Source organism: Mus caroli, unplaced genomic scaffold (genome assembly GCF_978045245.1).
Source record: "Mus caroli unplaced genomic scaffold, Mus_caroli_1 scaffold_14, whole genome shotgun sequence".
In the NCBI taxonomy this organism is placed as follows: domain Eukaryota; kingdom Metazoa; phylum Chordata; class Mammalia; order Rodentia; family Muridae; genus Mus; species Mus caroli.
In genome coordinates this window covers 42852897-42876726 of record NW_028227269.1, presented here as the reverse complement: position 1 = coordinate 42876726, position 23830 = coordinate 42852897, and the positions used below count along the sequence as shown (strand labels likewise).

At 39.1% G+C, this 23830-nt stretch overlaps 1 protein-coding gene across 32 annotated transcripts in view; it reads right to left on the bottom strand.

The window, feature by feature from the left end:
* Nrcam (neuronal cell adhesion molecule) overlaps window positions 1-23830 on the bottom strand; it is a 266455-nt gene that overhangs the window by 22061 nt on the left and 220564 nt on the right. For 12 of the 32 annotated variants that reach the window (XM_085830319.1, XM_085830322.1, XM_085830320.1 and 9 more), the window contains 15 exons: window positions 22748-22891; window positions 20721-20832; window positions 19115-19281; window positions 18871-19018; window positions 16877-17001; window positions 16420-16449; window positions 14617-14718; window positions 12855-13052; window positions 12685-12755; window positions 11526-11751; window positions 10925-11040; window positions 9197-9401; window positions 7247-7369; window positions 6469-6654; window positions 5085-5120 (listed from right to left, as the gene is read on the bottom strand). In XM_085830319.1, coding sequence (XP_085686445.1) covers window positions 5085-5120; window positions 6469-6654; window positions 7247-7369; window positions 9197-9401; window positions 10925-11040; window positions 11526-11751; window positions 12685-12755; window positions 12855-13052; window positions 14617-14718; window positions 16420-16449; window positions 16877-17001; window positions 18871-19018; window positions 19115-19281; window positions 20721-20832; window positions 22748-22891 — 1989 coding nt within the window. The remainder of the gene's footprint in view (window positions 1-5084; window positions 5121-6468; window positions 6655-7246; window positions 7370-9196; window positions 9402-10924; window positions 11041-11525; window positions 11752-12684; window positions 12756-12854; window positions 13053-14616; window positions 14719-16419; window positions 16450-16876; window positions 17002-18870; window positions 19019-19114; window positions 19282-20720; window positions 20833-22747; window positions 22892-23830) is intronic. The other 20 variants (XM_021179684.3, XM_021179686.3, XM_085830331.1 and 17 more) reach the window with 6 other exon arrangements.

The following is a 23830-nucleotide window of genomic DNA, read 5'->3' as shown; positions in this document are numbered from 1 at the left end:
TAATAATCAGAAGTAGTGGACATATGATATTAAAGTTACATGTTCTAGTACATGTTTTCTGAGTAATGTAAACTGCTTCCCATTAGGTCCAGTCCCAATAAACACCCTTCATTTACTGATGGACATCGGGGATTGATGAACTGTCCTGAGAACAGAAGCTATTAGAGTCTATCAGAGACTTCTAAGAACTTTGGGTACTTTTCCATTTCATTTAGCTTCTAATTGCAGGTATTCAGAGAATTTATCCTGGGAGGAGAAAGAATATTTTCTATAATAGTGACTTCTGATTTATTTTAAGTCACAGCCAGAGAATCTTAAAAGCTGAGAAACTCACACATTAGATAATGTTGAATAGTTAGCGTATCTTAGAGGAACAGGTACAAATGCTGTGGTCAAACATGCTCTACCAAAGGTCAAGAAGAAATAAAAGGAGCAGGAACTAGCTGTCCTACTAAATCCCAGAGAGTGGCATTGGTTACACAGCATTTCCTGAAGAGCATATGACAACCTAACCAGCTTTTAAAAGTACAGGGTATGAAGTCCACATGATAGTCTCCATATGCTTACATCTGACAAAAAATACATCTAAAGTAATTAGAAATATTATTTCAATACCATGGAGCTATTCTTGCATCCTCTTCCCTATAGCATCAACTAAACATGAGAACTAGGTAAGCTAACATTGTAAGATCCTTTTGCCACCCCAGAGATATTGTTTAGGATATGAGATCTGAAAGCATTGAGAAGTTTCTTCAGACTCTGAAATTAATTCTAAAAGTTTATATAATTTAGAATTGTATATGTAATATAGAATATAATTTAGAGTTATATAATTTACAGTTGAATGCCATGTAATGAAATAGCCTCTCTTAGGATCAAAATGAGGTATATTGAGAAATTTGTGGGGAGAAGTAGGGTTGAAGAGGAAGGGTAGAGAGGTAGATATTGCACAAATGTATGATATTATATACAAAGAAATTTAATTAGCAAAGATAAATAAAAATTTAAAGGCACAGTAAAGGAGTTAAAAATAAATTCGACCTGTAAAATATAACTGGATACCATTCATATTTTGTGCTGTTTTGTGGCATATAAAAGGAATAACAGAGAGCAGAGTGATTACTGAATTACAGAAACAATTTTAGTTTTCCCAGATTTTCTTCTTAAGTAGACAAGAGCAAGAATATAATCAACAGAAAGGGTTACATAGGTACGCGTGTGAACTATCTCCTATCTCCAGCTAACACCTAGAACATACCTGTCAGGAGCCATCATAGACAAGCTAATAACTAGCAGGTGATCTCCTTGAGATGACTTTGCCTTAGATTAAAAGTCAACAATGAAGCTCCCATAGGCAAGGCCGAAAAGAAAATTATTTTAGGAAAGATACCTGCTATTAATGTGCTTTTCCTGTTATTACTAAACATATATAACAATCACTAGGTTTTAGCCACCCTTTTGAGCAGATCTCTGCAGAACTGCGAGGATGTATGGTCTTGTACATCTACACACTATATAGACAAATAGATGGTTTCTTAATCCTTAATGATGATCCTATAAGAATTCCTAAAATTATAGTAGTGTTTATTAAGCTCTTTTATAGTAGGACTGCTATTAGGTAATTTCTGACAGTCAAAACTGCAATGAGAACTCTGCCAATCACCCATGTGTCACCAAATTGCAACTTAGGTAGTAAGTAGACATTCTACTATTCAGATCACATTCCAAGAAATTGTAAAACCATTAACCAAAGGTCATAAAAGGGAACTAATGATTTATTATAGATGATAGGACAGGATATAAAATATTGACTTGGTGTATTTATACAAAATTTCACTAATAATTTAGTTATGTTTTTTAACTCCTAATGGATGCATGTAAACATTTACTGTTGTAAACTTCTTTTTTATTGGATATTTTATTTATTTACATTTCAAATGTTATCCCCTTTCCTGGTTTCTTCAGGTTATATTGTTTGGTCAGTTTTACAATGGGGAATTCTAATCTTTTTGTTAGCTGCCCCTTGTTCCACATTCTTGCTCACTGAGCACCTAGCATCCCAGCTAATCAACAAGGGGCTCCCAATAAAGTCTCTGATCTTGGCTTCCCCAAGGGTCTCCCTGCCTACCTCTCTCTGTAAACATCCACTAATGTTAACAGTAAACTACATACTACATTCCTAAACTGCAAAACTTCCCTCTTCAAACTCAAGGACTCGCCTCTGGCTACAGATGCTTGTGGCTAATAAGAGCTATTCACCTTTGACCTCAACTGGCTCTAGTCACAACTCAAGGGCATCTTTTCTCCACACAGTACATTGCAAGCTTTCCATTCCTGGCCTTTGCTTGTGCTTTTGACCAAGAATTCAACCTTGGCTCACCTGCCAGAGAAAACTGGTCTTCAAGAACCAGTTCTTTGTGAGGCCTTTCCTGACCCTGCTAGCCAAATAAATCTCCTCCTCCTTAATGCTCATATCGAATTTCATTCCCACCCTTGGCTTGGCATCTGACTGCCACAGTTTAGCCATGTGAAAGGCAAACTCTTATTTTACTTCTGTGATGCACAGTGCCATGTAAAAAGTTGTTGTGCTACTTGTGCCAAGGAGACACCATTACCTGCTACACTGAGTGTTCAAATACCTTTGTGTGGTTTGGGATGTTGTTGTTGTTCAGGCCGAATAAAGGTATGAACTTTAAACTTGAATCTTTAACTTATTTGATCTGGTAACATCATCTAGTGAGAGTCAGCTCTCAGGGAGGATCCAGCACTGGCTGTTGCACCTTGGGGCTTCTCTGCTTAGACCTGGGGTGAGCATGGTGACTGCAAATTAAGCTGTGTGTAGACTTGTTTGTCTCCTACTAATTTCTCCTCATTCCTGTATCAACTAAGTAGGATACAAGTCTGTTCTGGAGGCTGGTGGCTGGTGTCAAGAGCATCAATGTCAAAGTTTTAGGATACAGGGATGGAGATTTTCCAGCAGTGGGGTAGGGGGTAACACCAATATCTACTTTGCTCAGGTCTAGGTCCACTTCATAGATAAACCTTCATGGGGCTAGCTCCATGAGTTCCAGACCCAAGATGACATAAAGAGCCATAGAAATGGAACAAGAGCTGCCAACCAAGGAAATTCTTACGTAAATATTGATGGTTTGAATCAGACAAGGGAATGGATCAAAATAAACTCCTGAAGATCCTAAAGATCTATGCTCAACTCAATTGTACTGAAGAAAATGGCAGGGTATCATTATGTATATACAAGCCACTGCATTCAATATCCAGTATCACGTGAGACGTGGTCAGCTGGCTACTTTAATTCATCATTGTTAGATTAGAGGGGAAAAAAAGAAATTTCTTGGAAGAAAAATTCAGGATTATGAACTATACTTGAATTTAAATATCACTATGGTAAAGTAGCATTATTTTATGTAAGCAACATTTAATTATTGCACTATTAAAATATAAAAATAATGTCAGATTCACCATTTTCTTATTTAAATATTATTTCCTTTATTATCTGAAACCCATTAGATTTTATATTGAAAACTTAATCTAATTTTAGACATTCTATCTTTAATTTTTATATTCATTAGTTGCCCACAGTTGAATTTAGTAACATCATGAGAAACCAAAAAACAAAAACCAATCTATTAATATAGATTTATTTTAGTTTGGGTTTATTTACATCAGAGTTTATTGTCTTGTAATATGATGAGCCAGTGGGGAGCTCTGACTGGCTTCACTGCCAGTCCCAGGGAAGCCCAGGTTCTTGGCTGGCTATAGCTGCAGGGACATGCTGACCGCACAGGAGAGGCAACCAGGCTTTCAGTGGAATTCCTGAGTTAAACTTACATAGCATAACTTGTTCTAAAATTACCCATCATTTTAGTGATAATTATACCAGAAAAAAGATAGGCATCTACAACAGAGTGAGTCTACATAGGTTAGATGCTTTGAACGGCTACAACTTTGTTCTCTTGAGTCTAAAACCATAACTATAATTTAGGGTGACTGAAAATGACTACTACTTTGGTTCATTTTCTAAAATTGACGTTATATGCTTTTGTAATTCATCAAGTTTCTGGATATAAGCAGAGTTTATAAGAAAATTGAAAACACATATCAAGTCTAAGCTCACAAGAGTGGACACACTCAAGACAAGACGCCCAGCTCTCTTGTTCTTTTTCTCTCAGTCCTGTTCAAACTCACCTGGCCTCTCACAGCCCAGGACAAGCCCTGACTATGGTCACTTTGCTATTTTAGAGGCAGGCACATACCTGTTCTCTAAAAGCAGACTCTGGTGGATCAATAGCCAGAGGTCAGAGATGAGAAGGGGAACTCTTTGGTATTGCCACAGGTGGAAGAAATATTACAAGTTATCAAATACCCTTCTTTCAGCAAGCATTTAGAACACAGAGGACTAAACTAAACTTTAGTTAAAACTAAAGAACAGATGCCATCCACTGAAGACCATTGGCTTCAGTTCAGGAAGGGAAGACTTGAGCAGTGAGTGAGTGAGAGAGGCAGGCGGAGTGAGACAGCTGGGCAGAATATACAGACGGAATTGAAACTTTCACTTAGAGAGACTCAGAGAAGTTATTTGGAATCACTAAATCAAAGGTCAGAAGGATAGTGTGTTGTAATGCTATTGAGTATTGTGTATACTTTGTCACCGAGGACGGTGGCTAGCTCAAGTGACTATACAAAGCCCAGCTGATCTATTTCTGGTAGGCCGCTTTCATCTACGATTGGAATTCCTCATACGTGGCATGAACATATGGAAGATCTGTGACAAGTCCACAGTTTTGGTCCCATATGATCTAACCAAAATCATATTCTTACAGTCTACGATTAGGATTTGCACCAGGCATAAGACTTGAGAAAAAAAAAATTGAGAGAATTAAACATGTGGCTTTCTACTTATAAAACGATATAAAAATTTACTTTAAAGCCATGGTTGGCCCAGATCTTCTCCTTTTGGCGGTTCTGGGCATACTTTGGTTCCTCAGTTTACCCATGCTGCACTTCCCCACATTTAACATCGCAAAGTTCACACAGAGTAAAGTCATGCAGATGAATTATTTTACCTTTGCCTGCACCTACATCAGGTGGAGGAATACCAGCTTAATGAAGGGAAACAGAAACAGGACACTGTATAGTTAGATGTCACACACCCATGAGCATGCACATTTATTTTAAAGCACTTATTCAACTGCTAAGGCATGCAGGATGAATAAAGCTGATTTTATCAGGCACAGGGACCATGTATTGCTGTCCCAAAACTTACCAAATATAAACATTACTTAAGGTGCATTATTCTAAGAAGGCTTAGGATGTTTTGAACCATTTTTTGATAGAAATTTCAATTTCATATGCTATAGAAGCTACTGAAGATAATTAATAACCGGATGAATAGTCGTCAAGCAATTTTATGGCTTAGAGACATGCAAAACCAGAAACTATTTCATAATACTTAAAATACTTTTAGGATTTATTTATTTTGTATGTTTTGCCTGCATGTATGTACATATGTGTACTGCATGACTGCCTGGCTCCCACCAAGGTCAGAAAAAGGCATCAGATATTGTGGAGTTGGATTTATTGATAGTTGTGACTCATTTTGTAGGTGGCGGAAACTGAATCTGGATCCGCTATAAGACAAAACATGTTCTGAACCACTGGCTTATCTATTTAGCCTCAGTTTACACAATTCTTGATCCTTTTCATTGAATCAAATAATTGTGAATGACTATTGAAAATATTCAGCTTAATGGGACATTTTTTGCTTTCTCTGCAGATGACATACCAAAATCCAATGTTTATATCTAAGTACAAAATAAGTGCAGTATTTAATTATTAATTTTTATTTATTTCCAGAAAGTCTAAATCAATATATAGACAAACAAATTATTTCTAGTGACCCAGGAGTAGAACTAGAATTATATACAGACACATATGTCTATGTGTGTACAGTCAAAAAGTTACATCAAACTTTGAACTCTTGTGATGAATATTGTTATTTCTTATTCCCACTCAAATATTTTTAAAGATTTATTTACATATTTCTACGTGTGTGTGTTTGCATGAGTTTATGTACCTCATATGCATTCCAAGTGCCTGTGGAGGCCAGAAGAGTGCATCAAATCCTCTGGAACGGGAGTTATAAGCAAAGTTGTAAGCCGACATGTGTACTAAGAACGCCTTTGCAAGAGCAGTAAGTGCTCTCAAGCACTAAGCCACATTTTTAGCCCTGTACTCCAGTGTTTTTAATGTAAGTTTAGAGGTTTCATATAGACTTAAAAAATAAATACCAAACAGCTGGACAAAATAACTGATTTTTACATTCATTGGGATGAGAAATTACAATCAAGTATGTTATTAGGTAAGATAGGTATTCCATAAGAGAAGGAATAAATTTTCAATGCCTTTTAAATTCCCCGGTATTTGTAATTATATGGATTGTATACATACCCTTCTTACCTTCGTCCACAGTCGTTATTGCTTCCTCTGTGATCTGACTCCCTGACCCCACTGATGTCTGTGCATAGAAATAGAACTTGTACCGAGTGCTGAAATTTAAATTTTTCAAAGTCCAGCGGGTCTTGTTGGCAGGAATTTTTAAATCTACCAGAGGGCCTAGCTCATGTGTGCTGTTAACTGTCAATGAGAAATGACAAACAAGCATATTACCCATTAATTAGCTGTCATGGGAATGTTATTGTAAGTCATTGCTTCAACCAAAATTGTCCTCCCCACCATACAAGTCTTTTACAATTCTTCTTGTGCATTGGCTAACATACCAATTACCATTGAAGTAGTAAAATGTAACCTATAGTATAATATAAACAAGTGAAATATTTTTCCATATTGGCTTCCACACTAGGGAAATTTTACAGTTGAATTACAATAGCAGTTTTCATTTTGTCTTTGCTGATGGAATTTGATAATGTTAATAACTCCAAACATGTCTCTTGGCATCCTGTGGCCAAGAAACTTTTGTTGCTAAATAATAGTCTCCTAGCCAAATGATAGGACACCCCTCCTTTCAGGACTACAGTTAACAACCTGCATTACCCTAAATATACCTTAATTTTCAATAACATATACATTAGTTTTTCATAACAGGTGTGCTCTGAAGTTCTTTCTGGAATATTACTAAAGGTACATATAAATATTTTGAAAGAACCAGCTTGCATTTTACAACAGGAGCTTGCTGAAAATCCAACATTTCCTTATCAAGGTGACTTACTTGGCTGATATTTTAAGATGTACTCTGTCAGGATGCCATTTGGGTGGCTTGGTGGGTCCCACTCCAAAGTGAGAGAGTCCAGTGTAGGATTAACAATTTTCAAAGATGAGGGAGCACTAGGGACTTTTAATAAGAACAGTCAACACATTTTAAAAAAACATTTCAAAGTAAATACACTTCTCCTATTTACACAATTGATCTGAAGGTTTGGTTTTCAGCTTAGTATTTGCTTCAGCTAAAAAATACATTATCACAAATATATAGCAGAAATTTATTTCCTTTCTTCTCTTATCTTTTTTTCTAATACCACTTCCATTTTAATTCACTAAAATCATCTTTTCAAAATACATAGACTGCCTTTATAGGGACTCAAACTACTTTAAAGCAGGCAGCACTTAACACAATTTGTAAAGGCAAATGGGTTGCTAAAGGAGGCCATCCTAAGCAGGCCTTTCAGAGGGAGCAACTGTGTTCTGGCCCATTAAATACTGTCCTTCTACCCCCGCTCCCCAACAACCCAGGTGTCTCCACATAGTCCCAGTCTCCACAAAGTCCCTGATGGGCTTTGAGTTGCCCAAGGCCTGAGCTGTGTCTATCCCAAGAGCTCACAGCTTCCCAGGATCTGAAACTGAAAGCCAAGAGCCCCGTATGTTGTCTCACCCCTACCCCAGGGTGGAGGAGACTCAAGGGCTGGCAAATTATCAGAGGAAGTGGGTCTAGTCCTCCATTTCCATCTTTAAGAGGCTTGGGGCTGATCTCCATCAGGATGCTGCCTTTCTGCCATATCCCCTAGAAATCAATTAACACCACCACCATCGCTCCTTCACTCTAGCTGGAAACCAGACAATCAATTTGGAGTTTGTGTTTTTTCCATCTCCTGGGATGCTACATCTTGGCAACGAACCCTTTTCTCAACCTTATACATTCCTTCACCCTTGTGCTTTGGTCTTCTTCCTGTCTTCATCCAGGCCTGCAATCATGTCTGTCACAGGCTTCTAAACTTTAACCTAATTGGTTCTTAACTTCTAAAAATCATAGGTCTCTTTTCTTTTAAAAGATGTTGACCTGTTGCATGATTGTGTTGTTGCAGAAGGATCATGATATTCCTTAAATGTCTCAGCAGATCCTGAAGGGACCACCACAGCCTGCAGACTAAGAGCTTCTGCCCTACAAGTTAGTATCCATAGCATCCAAGATCATGCATGATGTGGGTCCTCTCCCATTGCCATAACTCTGTTCTCATCCTGGCTAAACAACTTGCATTTGGTAGAAGAATGCTTTTTTAATAGCTTTGTGGCTTCAGACAAACTATTCTTCTCCCCGCTTTCAGTCGTTAATCCCATTTATCTGTTCTATGGTTCCCTTGAGCTATCTAAAGGGTATCTCACTGATGAGAGATTACAGTGGAAAGAATCCTTCTGCCTCAGCATCTTAAGTGCTGGGTGGGAATGCAGTCTCCATCACACCTGATGTAAGACTTGGAGCGTTCTAAATCAGTACAACTTTTTAAGATACAAGAAATCATGAAGGCATGTGAGTCAGTTACAACTGACTGAAATATCTTCCTTTGGGGGTATTTTCTTACTTCTTCCTCCCATCGCTCACACTTTCCAGAGGGAGCTATTGGCACTTAGAGAAGATACGGAATGTGACTCAGCTCAGAAAGCTGGTGACTCCCACACTACATTAGCAATGTTTCAGATACCTTAAGTGAAAAGGAAAATTTTAAGGGGAAAAGGTTATCTGGAGACAGCTTTCTGCACTCTGAAGTTTTATGTATGGCTTCCAGTCATGTGTGAGTGACATTTCTCCAGTTTCGTGTGTGCTGTGATTATTTCTAATCATGCAGTTTGCTTCCAGAGTTTTTCTCCATGGAGGGCCTTCTGTAGTGCAAAACCTTTCAAGATGTTCCACACGCTTCTTGATCCCAGGGATGCACCCATTCCTTACCTCCCTCCGGTGTATGGAAGCCTCTGTCGGTGCTGGCTGGGCCCTCCCCTTTCCCGTTGACCACTCGGACGTTGAGAGCATAGTGACTGTATGGCTGCAGCCCTGGCAGCATGCCGTGAGTCTTGGTGCCCTGGAAGGTGAGGATCTTCTTCTCAATGTGGCGCCTGTTTCTTTTAGAGGAGCTCTGGGTCTTCCAGTAGTAAATCTGAAGTGGCAAGAACCAAAGTCAGGGACGCACAGGACGTCAATATAACCATGCTTACTAAAACCAGAACACTGGGGATAGCAAGGGGACCCAGCCGGGAATGGCCCTTGCTATGAAAGCCATCAGCCAAACCCATTAGATTCTGGAACCCACGTAAAAGGAGGAAGAGATAACCAACTCCACAAAGCTGCCCTCTCGCCTCTACACATTCACTGTGGTCGGGCCTCTCCCTTCTCACTCATCCTATGGACTTGTAGGAGTGCACAGGGGTGTGAGCACACATAACGCACCTTTTTTTTTTTTAAGTTGAACTGCTGATTTTCAGATAAATATCTTGGTGCAATTTACATGAAACTAATGGAATACTGGTTCTTAGCAAGTGAGACAGAAGCCCACAGAAAATAACAAAACTTAGGTCCACACAATAAAGCTGTGTTTTCTTATTGTGTTGGAGGACAATAAAAGAAATGAGTGAAACAGGATGGGATTCACTTGGTTCTCTCCAGAATGAGAAAAATGACCGTAATAAATATTCCAGTATTTTACTTGTATAAATTTTGCTGCCCATTGTTTATATGTTCTTGTTGGGTTATACACACACAGCACATCATTTAATTGAATCCTCACCCTAGGGAGGCTTTTATTATTACTCTTTTTGTAGTACCACTGGGCTCATGGGCTAGTGAGGGATTTTTCCAAAGCTATAATGACACTGTACTGCAGGTCTCAGGTAAGTTTATTAAGTCACACTACCATCTTATCAAAAGTACTTTTACATTTTAGGCACAGATTTTAGAAAGATAAAAAGGTGTTGCCTAACTTTGGTCAAAATGTGAGATTTTTTTTTTTTGTATATTACATTTTCTTGAAGGTTTCTTAGGAATTTAAAGGCAGTTTTCCAAAATAAATTAGCATATGCAGAGTCTGGTCACTCTTGGGGGGGGGGGGGAGAATACAGTGCAGTACAAAGAGAATCCTCTAGGGGTCAGTGTCAAACCAAAGTAGTGATGTAAGTGTACGTGGGGTTCTTTGGCTATATGAATAAAAATATCTCTAGCAACTAATGTTTCTGTGGTTTTTTTTAATAAATATAATTAATGATCATAAGAATGACTCAGTTATGTACTATAGAGTCTTAAAGTATAATCTGATTTATTCGTGTTCTCATTATTGTTAAACAAGGTGCAATTTGTTACATTTTAATTCTTAAAAAAAATCAGTCTGCCTTATTTCACATATACTCTCCAGTCATCAGAAGGTTCTAAAAAGGCAGGAAACCTGTGAAATATAGAGGAAACATCGTTTTATCACGTTGTTTTTTTTAAGTTAAAGTGAGAATTCAAGTCAATTGTAGCTGGGTTCTTTGGGTGTGACTGGGAGCAGTGAGAAAATAATCTTGTGAAGTCCTAAATGCAAGGATGGACGAACCACATCATTTCAACCTAAAATGCTATATGTGGCGAGTGGCCCTCACCATGGCCCTGCTACTAAGTAAAGAACACAAAGTATTTCCCTTCCCCTACCCGGTAGCCTTGTAAGTGTCCTCGGACACTCTTGGGAGGAACTGGGTCCCAGTGCACCTCTGCCAGCGTACTGTTCACCACGCTGACACGAACATTTCCAGGAGCCACCATTGGAACTAGGAAGAGGACGAGAAAGGATGGAGGTGAATCAAATAGCTGTTATTTTTCTATTTCGTGCAAAAAAAGTCACAACAGTCAATAACTTTGGCTTGAAGCACACTCTACACTATATTAGAGAGTCTTATCCTACAAATTGTTGATGGATAACAGTTGGCACTTCATTATTCATTCATCTGATTTTATGAAAACAACTTTGATACTGCAAACTTTCACACCCCACCCCCACCCCCACCCTCAAGCTCTGGATTTGGAATCCAGAACCTTAGGTGGTAGGAAAGTGCTCTATCTACCACCAAGCTAATTCCCTGGCACTGAGTCACTATTTATCACATAGTAGGCTGTACAAATGCAGAGAAATAAGCAAAATGATTGTTGCCTCTTGCTTGCTAACTTGAGTAACTCTGGAACTAGCCTCAGTTTGTAACTTGGGAGCCCTGTCCATCTAGGCAAGAGTAGAATGGAATAGGCAGGGGACACTTACGGTCTTCTCCAGAATGCCCCATGACTGCAGCTGGCTCTGGTGCAAACCCCACATCATTCAGAGCTTGAACTTTTATCAGGTATGGGACAAAGGTTGGTGTGCCAGAAACAATGTATTTGGATACATTGGCCACAACTACAGACGTCCACTCATCGTCACCATCTTTCTGGCGCCAGCTCACTTTGTACTGGAGGCCAGGCCCATTCGATTGAAAACCATTCAGGGGCTATGAGAAAAGCCAAACAGAATGACTGTACAGCCTTTTACAGGAATAGCAAGTCCAGTTCCTAGATTTAAGTAAGAGAATGCTGAAACACTAAAATGTAAGCTCTTAAATGCCCATGTCTCCAGGGACCTCTTCTCTTCTCTCAATTGTGATGAGATCCAGAGTCGGCTTCTCTGCGTCAAAGGTTATAAATCACAATTCTAAAGCAGTAAATAACATACAAACCTTCAAAGACTGGCTCTGTGGTAAGTGTGGGTGACTCTTAAAACATTTTAGCTATCTAGATTTACTTTATATTTCCCGGTTTGTGTCATAACTCATCATTGTCCACTGAGAGATGGAAACTTACAATCTATTTTTCTGTTAAAAATTTGGGTCTGTCTACTCTATCATATGTGAATATAAATATGCATGTAGCATGTATGTGTATGCATAGATCTAAAGTTTTAGCATTATACAAATAAAATTTCGATTTTTAGTTACTAACTTTTCAGATCTAAAACACAGATAATGTAAGAAAGAATGATTTGTAATAACAATTTGACTACTGGGAATAGCTTGATGCATATCTTCCAAATGGTCTTTCTGATGATAATAATGGCGAGCTAGCATTTTTCAGCATATATTTGTGTGAGGCATAATGCTAAGCATTTCACATACATTAGTTCCTTCAGTCTTAAGCAGCTGTGTTCCTATTCCCATCATAGAGATGGCTGACAGGTACTTGGCAACAAGTTCCAAAGCTGGGACTCTCACCTGTCCATTTTGGTCACTGAAGTAGAACTATTTAATTACTATACAACGTTCCCTTCTAAATACAGGTAAGTTTTTTTTTCCATAATGGGTCAAATATGAACGCAGATATTATTCGAAAGCAACCTTTTCTGCTCAGTATAAAAAAGGTGAAGGCAAACGGAAGGCTTCACGGCTCACCTTCCATGTAATCACCAAGTTGTCCGGCTCTGTCCCTAGTCCTTCCACAGCCATGGGATTCTGATCTGGTTCTAAAAAAATGAAGCAGACCCACATGAGCAGGCTTCAGCTCTCCGGAAGGCATGGAAACCCCTCCCAGTTTATGTCGACTCCGTTCGTTCTAGCCTTACCTGCGGCTTTTGTGAGGTACTGCTCAGATGCCTCGCTCGGCATGCTTCTTCCAATGCCGTTCTCTGCCATGACACGGAAGGAGTAGTTCACATAGGGAGACAGCTTCAGTTGGGCTGTGGTCTGTGTTCCAGAAACTTCAGCCTGGTGGCGCCACAGCCCTGCGTCATGCATTGCATCTTCATACTCAATGATGAATTCTGGCCACAGCAGCACACACAACACAAACCCAACACAATGAATTCAGTCAACATTGAGACACATTGCCAGAAATACCTTGTAGCAAGTAAGAGTAGCCAGACAAGAGTGATTTTTTTACAAGAAAAAAAAATATCCTGTTAGGACATTCTGAGTTCAGTACTGAAGTTCATGAAATATTTGGCATTTTCTCCTATCATGCTGAGCTCAGCTTTAGTTAAAACTGCTTAGACCTGATCCACATATTCTAATGGGAATTTTAAATATATGAAACAATGTTCAATTATTGTCATAAAGAAGTAACTACCGTGAATACAGTTAAGAAGCAGTTTTTCACTAGGAAGATTGACAGCAATCAAATATTTAACATCTTTTGTTGAGTGTGACACATTCTCAGACCTCCTGGGACGTGTAAATTGATACACTTGTATGCAGGACAATCGGGACTACCTAAAAATTTTTAACATACACAGTCTTTGAGGAGTGGTACTTCAAGCAATTGATTTTGCACAAATGTGATCACCCATGCGTTGTAAAGACACATGCAAGAGAATCCACATTGCTGCATGAGTTTCAGTTGAAGCAACCTAATGACAAGCTACATGCCTACCAGTGAGGCATATGTAGCCAAATATGATCCTCACACACTGTGGAATAATCTGCATCAAGCTTTGAAGCCCATCATATCCTGAGTTAATACATGGTTTTTTATCCAAATGCTTTGATCTCTCATCTGATTTTTTTCCGCTCCACTGATGTCACCAAAGAGAGGAGCTGACACTTTGGAATGTGTCCTTTCGCAGCAAAGAGCGATGGGAAGAAAAGCACCTATGCTAAGATGAGGACCTATTGTCTATAAGCAGCTCTGTTACAAACTGTGGGTCGGAAAAGGTCAGTTTCCCAGTATTTAGACTGGACATCATCACCATAAGAAGCAGTGGATTAAATATTTATTTTGAGATTCATCTCCTGTGTCTATGCTGGGTATTTCTATGTGAACTTGACACAGCTAGAGTCATCAGAGAGAAAGGAGCCTCAGTTGAGAAAAGGCCTCCATGAAGCCCTGCTGTAGGCAAGCCTGTAGGGAACTGTCTTAATAAAGATGCAAGCAGCAGCCCTCTGTGGCCTCTGTAGGAGATTGTGCCTCCAAGTTCCTGCCTTGTTTGAGTTTCTGCCCTGCCTTCCTCCTATGATGAACAGTGATGTAGAACTGCAAAAAAGAAACCCTTTCATCCCCAAGTTGCTTTTGGTCATGGTGTTTCATCACAGCAATACCCTAACTAGGACAGTGGAGACATAGAAGGTGATTCTTATAGATGTTGAGCACAAATCATAGTGTGCTTGCTTCATTAACACTGTCAGGAATTAATTAGTTGTACCAAAAGCTCTAACCAGGAATGGCTCTATCTCTGAAGAGCATCAGACTTGGTTCTAACACCAGTGGTGAAGAAAATGCCAATGAATGCATTTGCAAGGAATTACGGCAGCACATCATACAATTGCTAGGGATGCTGATTCAGGAGTAGCCATTGGGTTTACCAGCCATAAAGCCAAACCACCACATACTTGTAATGGGGCTATTGTTGTCATCGCCTGGGGTCCATGTCAGCTGAACACTTTTGTCAAGTTGATTGGTCAATTCTAAATCAAAGGGAGGATTCGGGACATCTGTGGAACAAACACACACAAATGATTGTCCTTTTGAAAGTCAGCCTTATTGCATTTGTGATACTGCACACAGAGGGACACCTTAGAGACATCACTTTTACTGGTCACAGAGCATGCAATGGAAATGAAACAGACACACCTGAGGTTGCCAAAAACACTGCACACCCAAGCCAACCCATCATGGACTTCTGCTTGCTTGCTTTTCAAGAGACCCCAAATTAGGGGGTTGCCAAATCCAGTAAAGCAGAGCATGTCTTCAGCACACTCAGAGTGTGTCCTCTCGTGAGCAGAAATGAGTAGAAATGAACATAGGCAGAAATAACACCAAAGCTTCATTTCCAGCAAGACAAGGCAGACTGAACAGTTGGGCTGAGAGACAAATGCAGGAAAGTGGCATGCATTGTTCAAGAGATTGTCAGTGTTCTGAGACACAGGGAAGATTCAATCAGGTGGTGCCTGGGGACTGCTGTTTAGGAAGAGGGAGGTCTCTGCATGCACAGCCATCCTTAGGTCACTGAGAAGCAGGGCAGCCTCCTGGATTGTGCTTTTGAAATTAACTCTCTTCTCTGAGACAAAAAAACAAACAAACAAACAAACAAAAACCTAACTAACTTTTCTTCTAGAAGGGTGTTTGAGTTCTGGGGGAGTAGTGGACATATAAATATGGGATCTTTTTTCTCTTCAATAAAGCAGTATTACGTGTCCATAGAGGATAGGTATTTTAGAGAACAATTAGTGTGACTCTATGTAAAATCTAGCTAAGATTATGCTACGAAATCACGTCTGATATTTGTGTGTTGAATAAAGATGAGTTTTCTAAATAAACATATTTCTGGAGATAATTTCTGATGATTTTCCAAACTCAGAAAAATAACAGGGCACTGTTAGGCCCCTTCTTTTGTTCATTCCCTGGTGACTTTTAAAAGGAAATGAGTAAGTTTCTCAGACATAAAACATCAGTGTTGTCCCCTAGGTGTACACTGCTTGGAAATGGAATCTTAAAACAAAATAATATTTCTTTAATATTTATTATTGTTGTTATTGGCGTGGTACATTTGTTTGTGGGTATATGTAGTGTGGAAATGCACACACGCATGTGAGAGAGCACAAAGGATAAAGGCTAATGTCTGCTATGCGATTGGCTACTGAGCTTCTAGGATTTGCCTGTCTCTGTTCCTCAGCACTGGAGTTACTGGCATGAACTGCCATGTTCTGCTTGTGTATGGGTACAGCAGATTTGAATTCATGTCCTCTTGTTTTCTCAGCAAGCACTTTTATCCACTGAGTCGTCTTCCCAGTTCCTAAACACATCTTAAGAGACAAGTAAAACCCAACTCTCAGAATGATTCTAAGAAACAGCTTTGTCATTCTATAGAATATGGCTGATAGATTTGTGATAAATGATTTATGCTACCATGCCATACAAATAATCTGTCAAAGTGGGATTTTTATAAAACAGAATAATTTTATAATTTCAAATAAAATACTTAGAAACAACTGGAAATACAATCAGCAAAATAGTCTAACCTTACAATATACTATAATGTCATAAGAAATAATTAACTATGGTAAATGAAGCCCATGATAACTGGCAGCCATTTCCTTTAAAGAAATGCAATGATGAAACAGAAAAGAGAAGGCGATGTCTGCAAATGGGAAATTATTTGACAGAAGACAGAAAAAGAAGGCTCATTAGTTTACCGTAAATGGGGGCTGGAGTTGGAGTAGGAGCTAGAAAGGACATTAATATAAAGGAGTTTAATCAAAATTAGTCATGGAAACATAGAAGAAGACAAAAGCAACATAATATTTTTTTTTAATTAAGCTTTCTCCTTAGCTGTGAGGTGTGACGTTGACAAACGGGTAGTGACAATTTAGGAATATAAAACCCCTCTGAGTCTAGATTAGAGGTTATTTTTCTTAGTTTTTTTTTTAAATAAATGTCATTAAATATATACTACCACCATGTTGTCATAGTCTGTATATCTACACAGACCACATTTATATGGAAATCATCTCCTGAAAGGCCTCTCTGGGAGGAGAAAACCACTCACCCTTGTAGCCATGAAATTTTAACAAACAAATATTCAGTATCTACAATTTTCTTTCCCATCTAATATGGAGAGCCTTCCCACAGTGTGTTTGGTCTTGCCCTTACCGACAACCCTGAGCACAGCGCTGGCCGAAGCACTGTCCAGCGTTGTGTTGGCCGTACATGTGTAGGTGCCACCATCGTCATCCTTTACATCAGATACCACCAGATGATCCTTGTCAGTGGAGAACCTGTAAACAGAACACATAAAGAGCCACCGAAATGACAACTGGACACAGCTGACAACTGCCTTCCCGGCAAGCAAAGGTCTCTGGGAACTTGATAAAAAGAGGGATGATAAACACTTCAGCAATTGGAGTGAACCCCTATTGTCACTTCAGTAACTAGTAAACCTGCAAAACATTTAAGTAGGAGGGATATTAATTCTAATGGTTTTCAGTCAGTCTTATGGAATCTTAGGAGATTCTGCAGCAACCAAGAATGGGGCCAAAAGTCCCATGGTATACCATGAATATGGACAATTATGGCATGCCAATTAAAGTAAATTTTTTAAAATAATATATATATATATATATATATATATATATATATACACATACACACACACACACACACACACACTCGCATACTGTCACTGTCTTCAGACACACCAGAAGAGGGCGTCAGACCCCATTACACATTATTGTGAGCTACCATGTGGTTGCTGGGAATTGAACTCAGGACTTCTGGAAGAGCACTCAGTGTTTCCTAACTGCTGAGCCATCTCTCCAGCCTTAAAATCCTTTTGTAACTGACTAAAGTTACTGCTGCCATTCTGAGGTGAGTGAAAGGGCTCCATATTTACTCCAACTAGACTGCTTCACTAAGGGTTATGTGGTTATTGTTAAAAGAAAAGAATTGTTAAGACAAGGTACTATTTGCTGCAGAAATTTCGAGTTTTTTTTTTTTTTAACTCTTACATATGTATAAAGCCCCACAGTAGAAACCATGAAAAATATTGTGATCTTTCTCATTGCTAGATCATCATTCTCCGTCTAGAAAAGAGTTTTCTAGGAGTTATTTGCAGGATTCGTGTAGTATTCCAATGAGGCTGCAAACATTGTAAACGGTCTTCCAAGTAACTTCAAGTCAAACCTCAGCTGATCTAACCTGATGGTGGTCATTTCTTCATGCTCTCTTCTCTTTTTTTTTTTTTTATTTAGATATTTTCTTCATTTACATTTCAAATGCTATCCCCTTTCCTAGTTTCTTCTCTGAAAGTTCCCTACACCCTCCCCGCGCCCTGTTCCCCAACTCACGCACTCCCGCTTCCTGGCCCTGGCATTCCCCTGTACAGGGGCATATGGTCTTCACAAGACCAAGGGCCTCTCTTCCAAATGATGGCCGACTAGAGACACAGCTCTGGGGGTACTGAGAGAAAGGCCAGAAAGTATTGTGGAGTCATTAGCAAGCAGCAGGGTACCACGTATTCATCCCAGGCCTTGGTCAGCAGCAAGGGAACCACAGAAACCATCTCTATCAGAACACAACACTCCTAGCAGTGGGTATCACTTGTGGCCGCTGTAATGGTTTTACTAGATCAACCTGAGGGCCTCAGGTAGAAATACCACGATCTTTGTCCTGTTCCAAGCTACAGAATTGAAAGTGATCCTTTAAATGCTTTACTTAGTTTTGATTTCTTTTCCTTCTGCAGCTGTTAGGTTTAAATTAAAAAAAAAATTTTTTTTCTCTTTAAAGTACTGGCACAGAGTTGGATGAATTCCTGATGATGGAGATGGGATTTCTGCTTATTTGTAAAATGCAGATTAAAACATGTGTTGAGACTTCACCATTAAAATTATACAACCATGGATGTCGTCCAAAATCTGGAGGGAGTTTTACATCGCAAACCTCACAGGAGATCAGCACCCAAGGCCCAACGTTCTCAGGCTATCATTTCAAACCCTTTTAGTTCTAAGTATTTCACAATAGGAAGGAAATATGTATCTCAGAGTTTTGTGGGCAGCTGACTTCAAACAATGAAAACTTGATGTCTGTAAGCCTTTGACCAAGAGCAGTGTATAGAGAGAGCGAAGAGGAAAGAAAGACTCTCGACAAACCTTTCATCATTGGGCAGCTCTCCATTGTCCTTCAGCCACAGAATGGTGGGAATTAAGGTGTGGTCATGTTTCACTCTGCATTCAAACGACACCTTGCTCCCCCTCTGGACGACTGCATATTCAGGTTGTTTAATGATCCTGGTTGGATCTAAAATTCAAAGTTATCATTATTCATTTTGGCAAAGCTGGAGAATTTGTTCCAGGTAATATAGTACTTGAAAAAGTCTCATGAACAATGCCTTACCTTTGATTTCCAAGTGAACTTCATTCTTTGCCATCCCTAGTTTATTCCGTGCGACACAAGTATACGTCCCTGTACTATCCTTTTGGGCCACGGGAATTTCTAATGTTCCATTATCATGCAAAACATAAGTGTCTTCATGAAGAGCGCTTCCTTTAGTCCCTTTAAACCTTCATTACAAAAGTCGCCAGAGTGAGAATAAAACACACAGACTGTGGCCAGCAACAAGCATCAAGGTCAAAGACATTCTGCATTTGTTACTGAGGTTAGATTTCTGCTCATTTATAAAGTGGATATGAAAACATCTGTTGAGATTTCACTTTTCAAGTTGTAAAATTAAAAGCCTTGTCCAAAACCTGAAGGGCTTTCCACAAGCAACTCTTCTGACACATCAGAGGAAAATACAAAGAATGCACACAAAATAGGAGTGCACAAAAATAAATGGAGTTTGCAGAATTAGAACACCTAAGTACAATGGGCTATAATTTTATGAGATACATACTTAAATAGACATTATTATTTTATCCTTGAATAGATGACAAAATAGGCAAAAATAAGAATATATTTTAATATGCTTTTCTCCCATTTTTAAGATGACAATTTAAAGACATTTTGATTTCAAGGCTCTGAATTATGTTCTAAGAGTAGGACCGACAAATGCTCAGTCAATGGAAAGAAAACATGTATGTGAGGTAGGAGAAGTAGAGACAGATGAACGGGAACAAAGCCCATCTGAGTTCAATGTTAATGTCCTCATCTTCACTAGGAAGTCTGTCTGTGTTCATGTTTCTCTTCTTTGTGGTTAAGGTTCAACCTGGAGAGACTTCCCTTTACCCTAACCCTGCTGTCACTCTCCTCTCAGTAGCCAATGGTCAATACCTATCTGTTCCAACTGTCCCTCACACATCTTCCCCTTGGCCTGTCTAGCTCTTTTAAAGCAAATAAACTAGCAGCAACCGAAGGACTCCTCCCAGGAGTGGTATGTGAAAATGGATGGTCGGAGGGGAGATAAGAGCACACAGCCTCTCCTCCAGCTCCATGATGTTTTATTTTAGATTTATTTTGTTATTTTATGTAAATGAACATCTTCCCTGGTTAAATGTATGTGCGCCACATGCATACCTGAAGGTCAGAAATGCATAGACCTTTCTGGATTCAAGTAACAGAGAGTTGAGAGCCACCATTTGGGTAGTGGGAATCAAACCTAGGTCCTCTGCAAAAGCAACAGGTTTTTTTAACCACTGAGTCAACTCTTCATCCCCAACCCAAGGTATTTTATTGTCAAGAACATGGTTCCTAACCATGTGAATAGTGTCCTTCAGATACTATTCATAAAGTTCCATGCCATGTCCATGGCATTGTGAAATATGGCAGCTCTAAATCTCAAAATTAGTTTATAAAAAGTTAATAGAGCATTCTGGTAGTATACATGTTATATATATGAAAGAATTTATTATACCCATAGAGTGGGTAGTTAATAAACACTTGAGAAAGATTAAATGTACTATAATATGATGGTCTATGCATTGTATTTTTTCTGTTTGTTTTTGGACTAAGGTCAGACATTGTTAGAATTAAGTATCAAAAAACAAATAGAGCCATTTCTTACCATTCAATGGTAGGCATAGGAGATCCAAAGAAGGCACAATCTAGCAAAGCAGGCCTGTTTGCAATGACCTGGTACAGAGTGTTTGCTGATGTGAGAATCCGAGGTGGTTCAGCTAAAACAGTTTTAAAAGGTAGAGTGAACACTAGATACATTTTAGGTTTACAGTGTATTTCTCACATTTTGTTTTAGGTTTGTTAAAGTTTATGATAAAGTACAACAGACATGATATTTCTCCTAAGTTCTGCACCCTGTGGCATTAGTATAGTCACTCAACATAGACACAACACCTCCTAATATATGTTCAACATGTAACATGAGAGTTATTCAATTTCTGATTTACTTATTGTATTTTCTATGCTGTTTAATTATTGATTCTGTTATGTGTATCTCTTATGGCATTGAGTATCTTGTACTGAAAGAATGCAGCTGTTTAATCATGTTAGTAATGGCATAGTATCTGGAAGGAAAATATGCCATTGCTTAATGACTGACCCATCATGGCCTGGGATCCAACACTGGGAATGTTGGAGACACATAGAGAAGGCAGAAAAAATGCAGAATAGGAAGTGTGGGTTCTTCCAGTAGACCCACGTTCAGTTCCCAGCATCCACATCTGGGAGTTCACAGCTGCCTGAAACTCCAGGCCCAGGGGATCAGGCACATTCTTCTAGCCTCTGCAGACCCCTCTACACATATGGCAGGTACTCACATAGACACCCAGACATAAAAATAAACAAACATGCTAAAAAGGAGCAGAGGATCCTGTATTTGTGGGACTAATGAACTGGAAAGACATCGTATGAGTACTCAGAGTTACATGTGCTGAAATAGGAAACCTGAAGATGTTAAATCATTAGAAGTAAAGCCTGAGAAGAAACCCAGAAATCAAAGCTGTTTCCTCAGCTTCCACCAGTACCTCAACTACTGAGCTTCTCGGCCACTGGGAAGGAAAAACAGCAAATCTTGTTTGGCTTCCTGATGTTAGTTTTGTTTGGAAAAGCAACACACTATTTGAAAGGATTCAAGTATAAATCCTGCTTGCCACAAGAATAATTCTTACATAAATTTTTAAAATGTAGCTTTTGGTAATTTTTACCCAATAGGAAAGATGTAGTGTTCACATAAGTCAACCATTATACAACGTGCTTGAGATCATCAGAGTTTCCTACAAGGTTGTTTTGTTTTGTTTTGTTTGGTCTTATTTTCACACATGAAACAGTGCATCTGTGACTTGGTTAGAAGACAAGCATTATGAGTAATTTAGTTCTTTATGTGGGAATCATGAAGTTGTTTTTGAACTTGTCAGTTTCAGCAGTGCTAAATGAGAGTGGGTCCATAGGCTTCCATGTTTGGATGCTTGCTCTGCAGTTGGTAGAATTGTTTGAGAAGGATTTGGACGTGTGGCCTTGTCAGAGAAGCTGGGCCACTGGGGATGGGCTTTGAGGTTTCCAAAGCACACCATACCAGTTGACTCCCAGCCTCCCTTGCCTTGTAGTTGTTGTCTCATCATATAAGCTCTCAGCTGCTACTCCAGCACCATGCCTGCCTACCTACTGCCATGCTCCCACTGTGGTGGCCATGGACTTTACTGTTCTCTAGAAGTGTGAGCCCCAAACTGAATGCTTTCTTTTATGAGTTGCCTTGGACATGGTCCTTTGCTACAGCCATAGAATAGTAACTAACTGTCTAAGGATGAAAGAGCTGACACATCCATTGCTAATATAAACAAACACTCTTTTCCTTTTTGAAGGGTTTAACAGTCAAAACACCTGTGAACAGAACAGCCTGTTTGATTATTTCTGCAGCAAAGAATATGCCACATAAAAACTGTATGAAAGAATTGCAAGAATAGACAAAAATCACCCTTAAGGCAAGATCTGTATCTTATCTATCCTTGTATAGTCTTTGTAGCTTCAAACACTGTGCATTGCAGGTAGCAAAGACATAATGCATTTTTGCTGAATGAGCAGAAAATAACAGCTGTCATTAATTTAACTTTTCATGTTTTTAATGAAGGAAGAGCTTACCGAGAACATTTACAAATGCATTTGCTAGTAAATATCCATATTTGTTAGAGGCGTTGCACTGATAAACCGCACTTGAGCTTTCTTGAACATTAGAAAATATAATGGTATCACCATCTATTTTTCTGCTGGGGTCATCAAGAGCAACTGTTGGAATACAAAAAGAGAATATATATGTTTCTTGTTGCTTAAAAGATATACGTTAAATGTGCAAGTCTTGAGATCTGTATTACATAACTGGGAAGTAAATACAGGCTGGTCTAAGTAGATGCATCAGCAAAAGGAAAAGTATCCAGGCAGAGTTTATCATCAAACACAAGCACGAGAATAAGCACAATGCTCATTTAGTGGTGTGTGGATGGATTGCTGTTTAACACCGAAGACTGCTTGAAAAGCAAGTCCACGCTGGGCAAGAATATCAAATTCAGGAAAACACAGGCATGTTTATAAAGAATCCAGCTATTTAAAAGGAGGCAAGATAATCGTCCAAAGGAGGGAGTAACAGCTCATCATAAATGGAAAATATGCTGGCTGGTTCAAACCTGCCCCCGTTGAGGACCTAGTTCTTAAAACAAATAGACAAAAAAAGGTATGCACAGGGAATGTGAGAGTCCGGAACAGGAGGATATCCACTTTCCTGCTGGTCACATCTGGGGCTGAAGGAGAAATCAGTTATATAAAATTTCTCTTAAAGACCCTTTTCACCTAAATTCCTTACGTACTTAGACCATGTTACGACCAGGATTGACCCATGGTGAAGTTGGATGAAACCGGCTGGGTGATACAGGATGTGAGGATTTAGTCTTAAGCAAGGCAAAAGCCAAGGAAGTGCTGTACAGTGTTGTGTTGTGCTGTGACTCACAAATTTCTTTTTCTGAATATTAAACCCTAGACCATCACCCCACATTATTTTAAGAGCAAATTGCCTTAGCATGCTGACCAATACCAAAGTCAATAATACTACCTCTCCCTCCATAACTGCCTATGGCAACCATAAGACGATTGCCCTTTCATTCTAAACACATTTCTATTTCTGGGGTGACCAGAAAATGTTTATTATAAAAGAAATATCTATCACTGTACTGA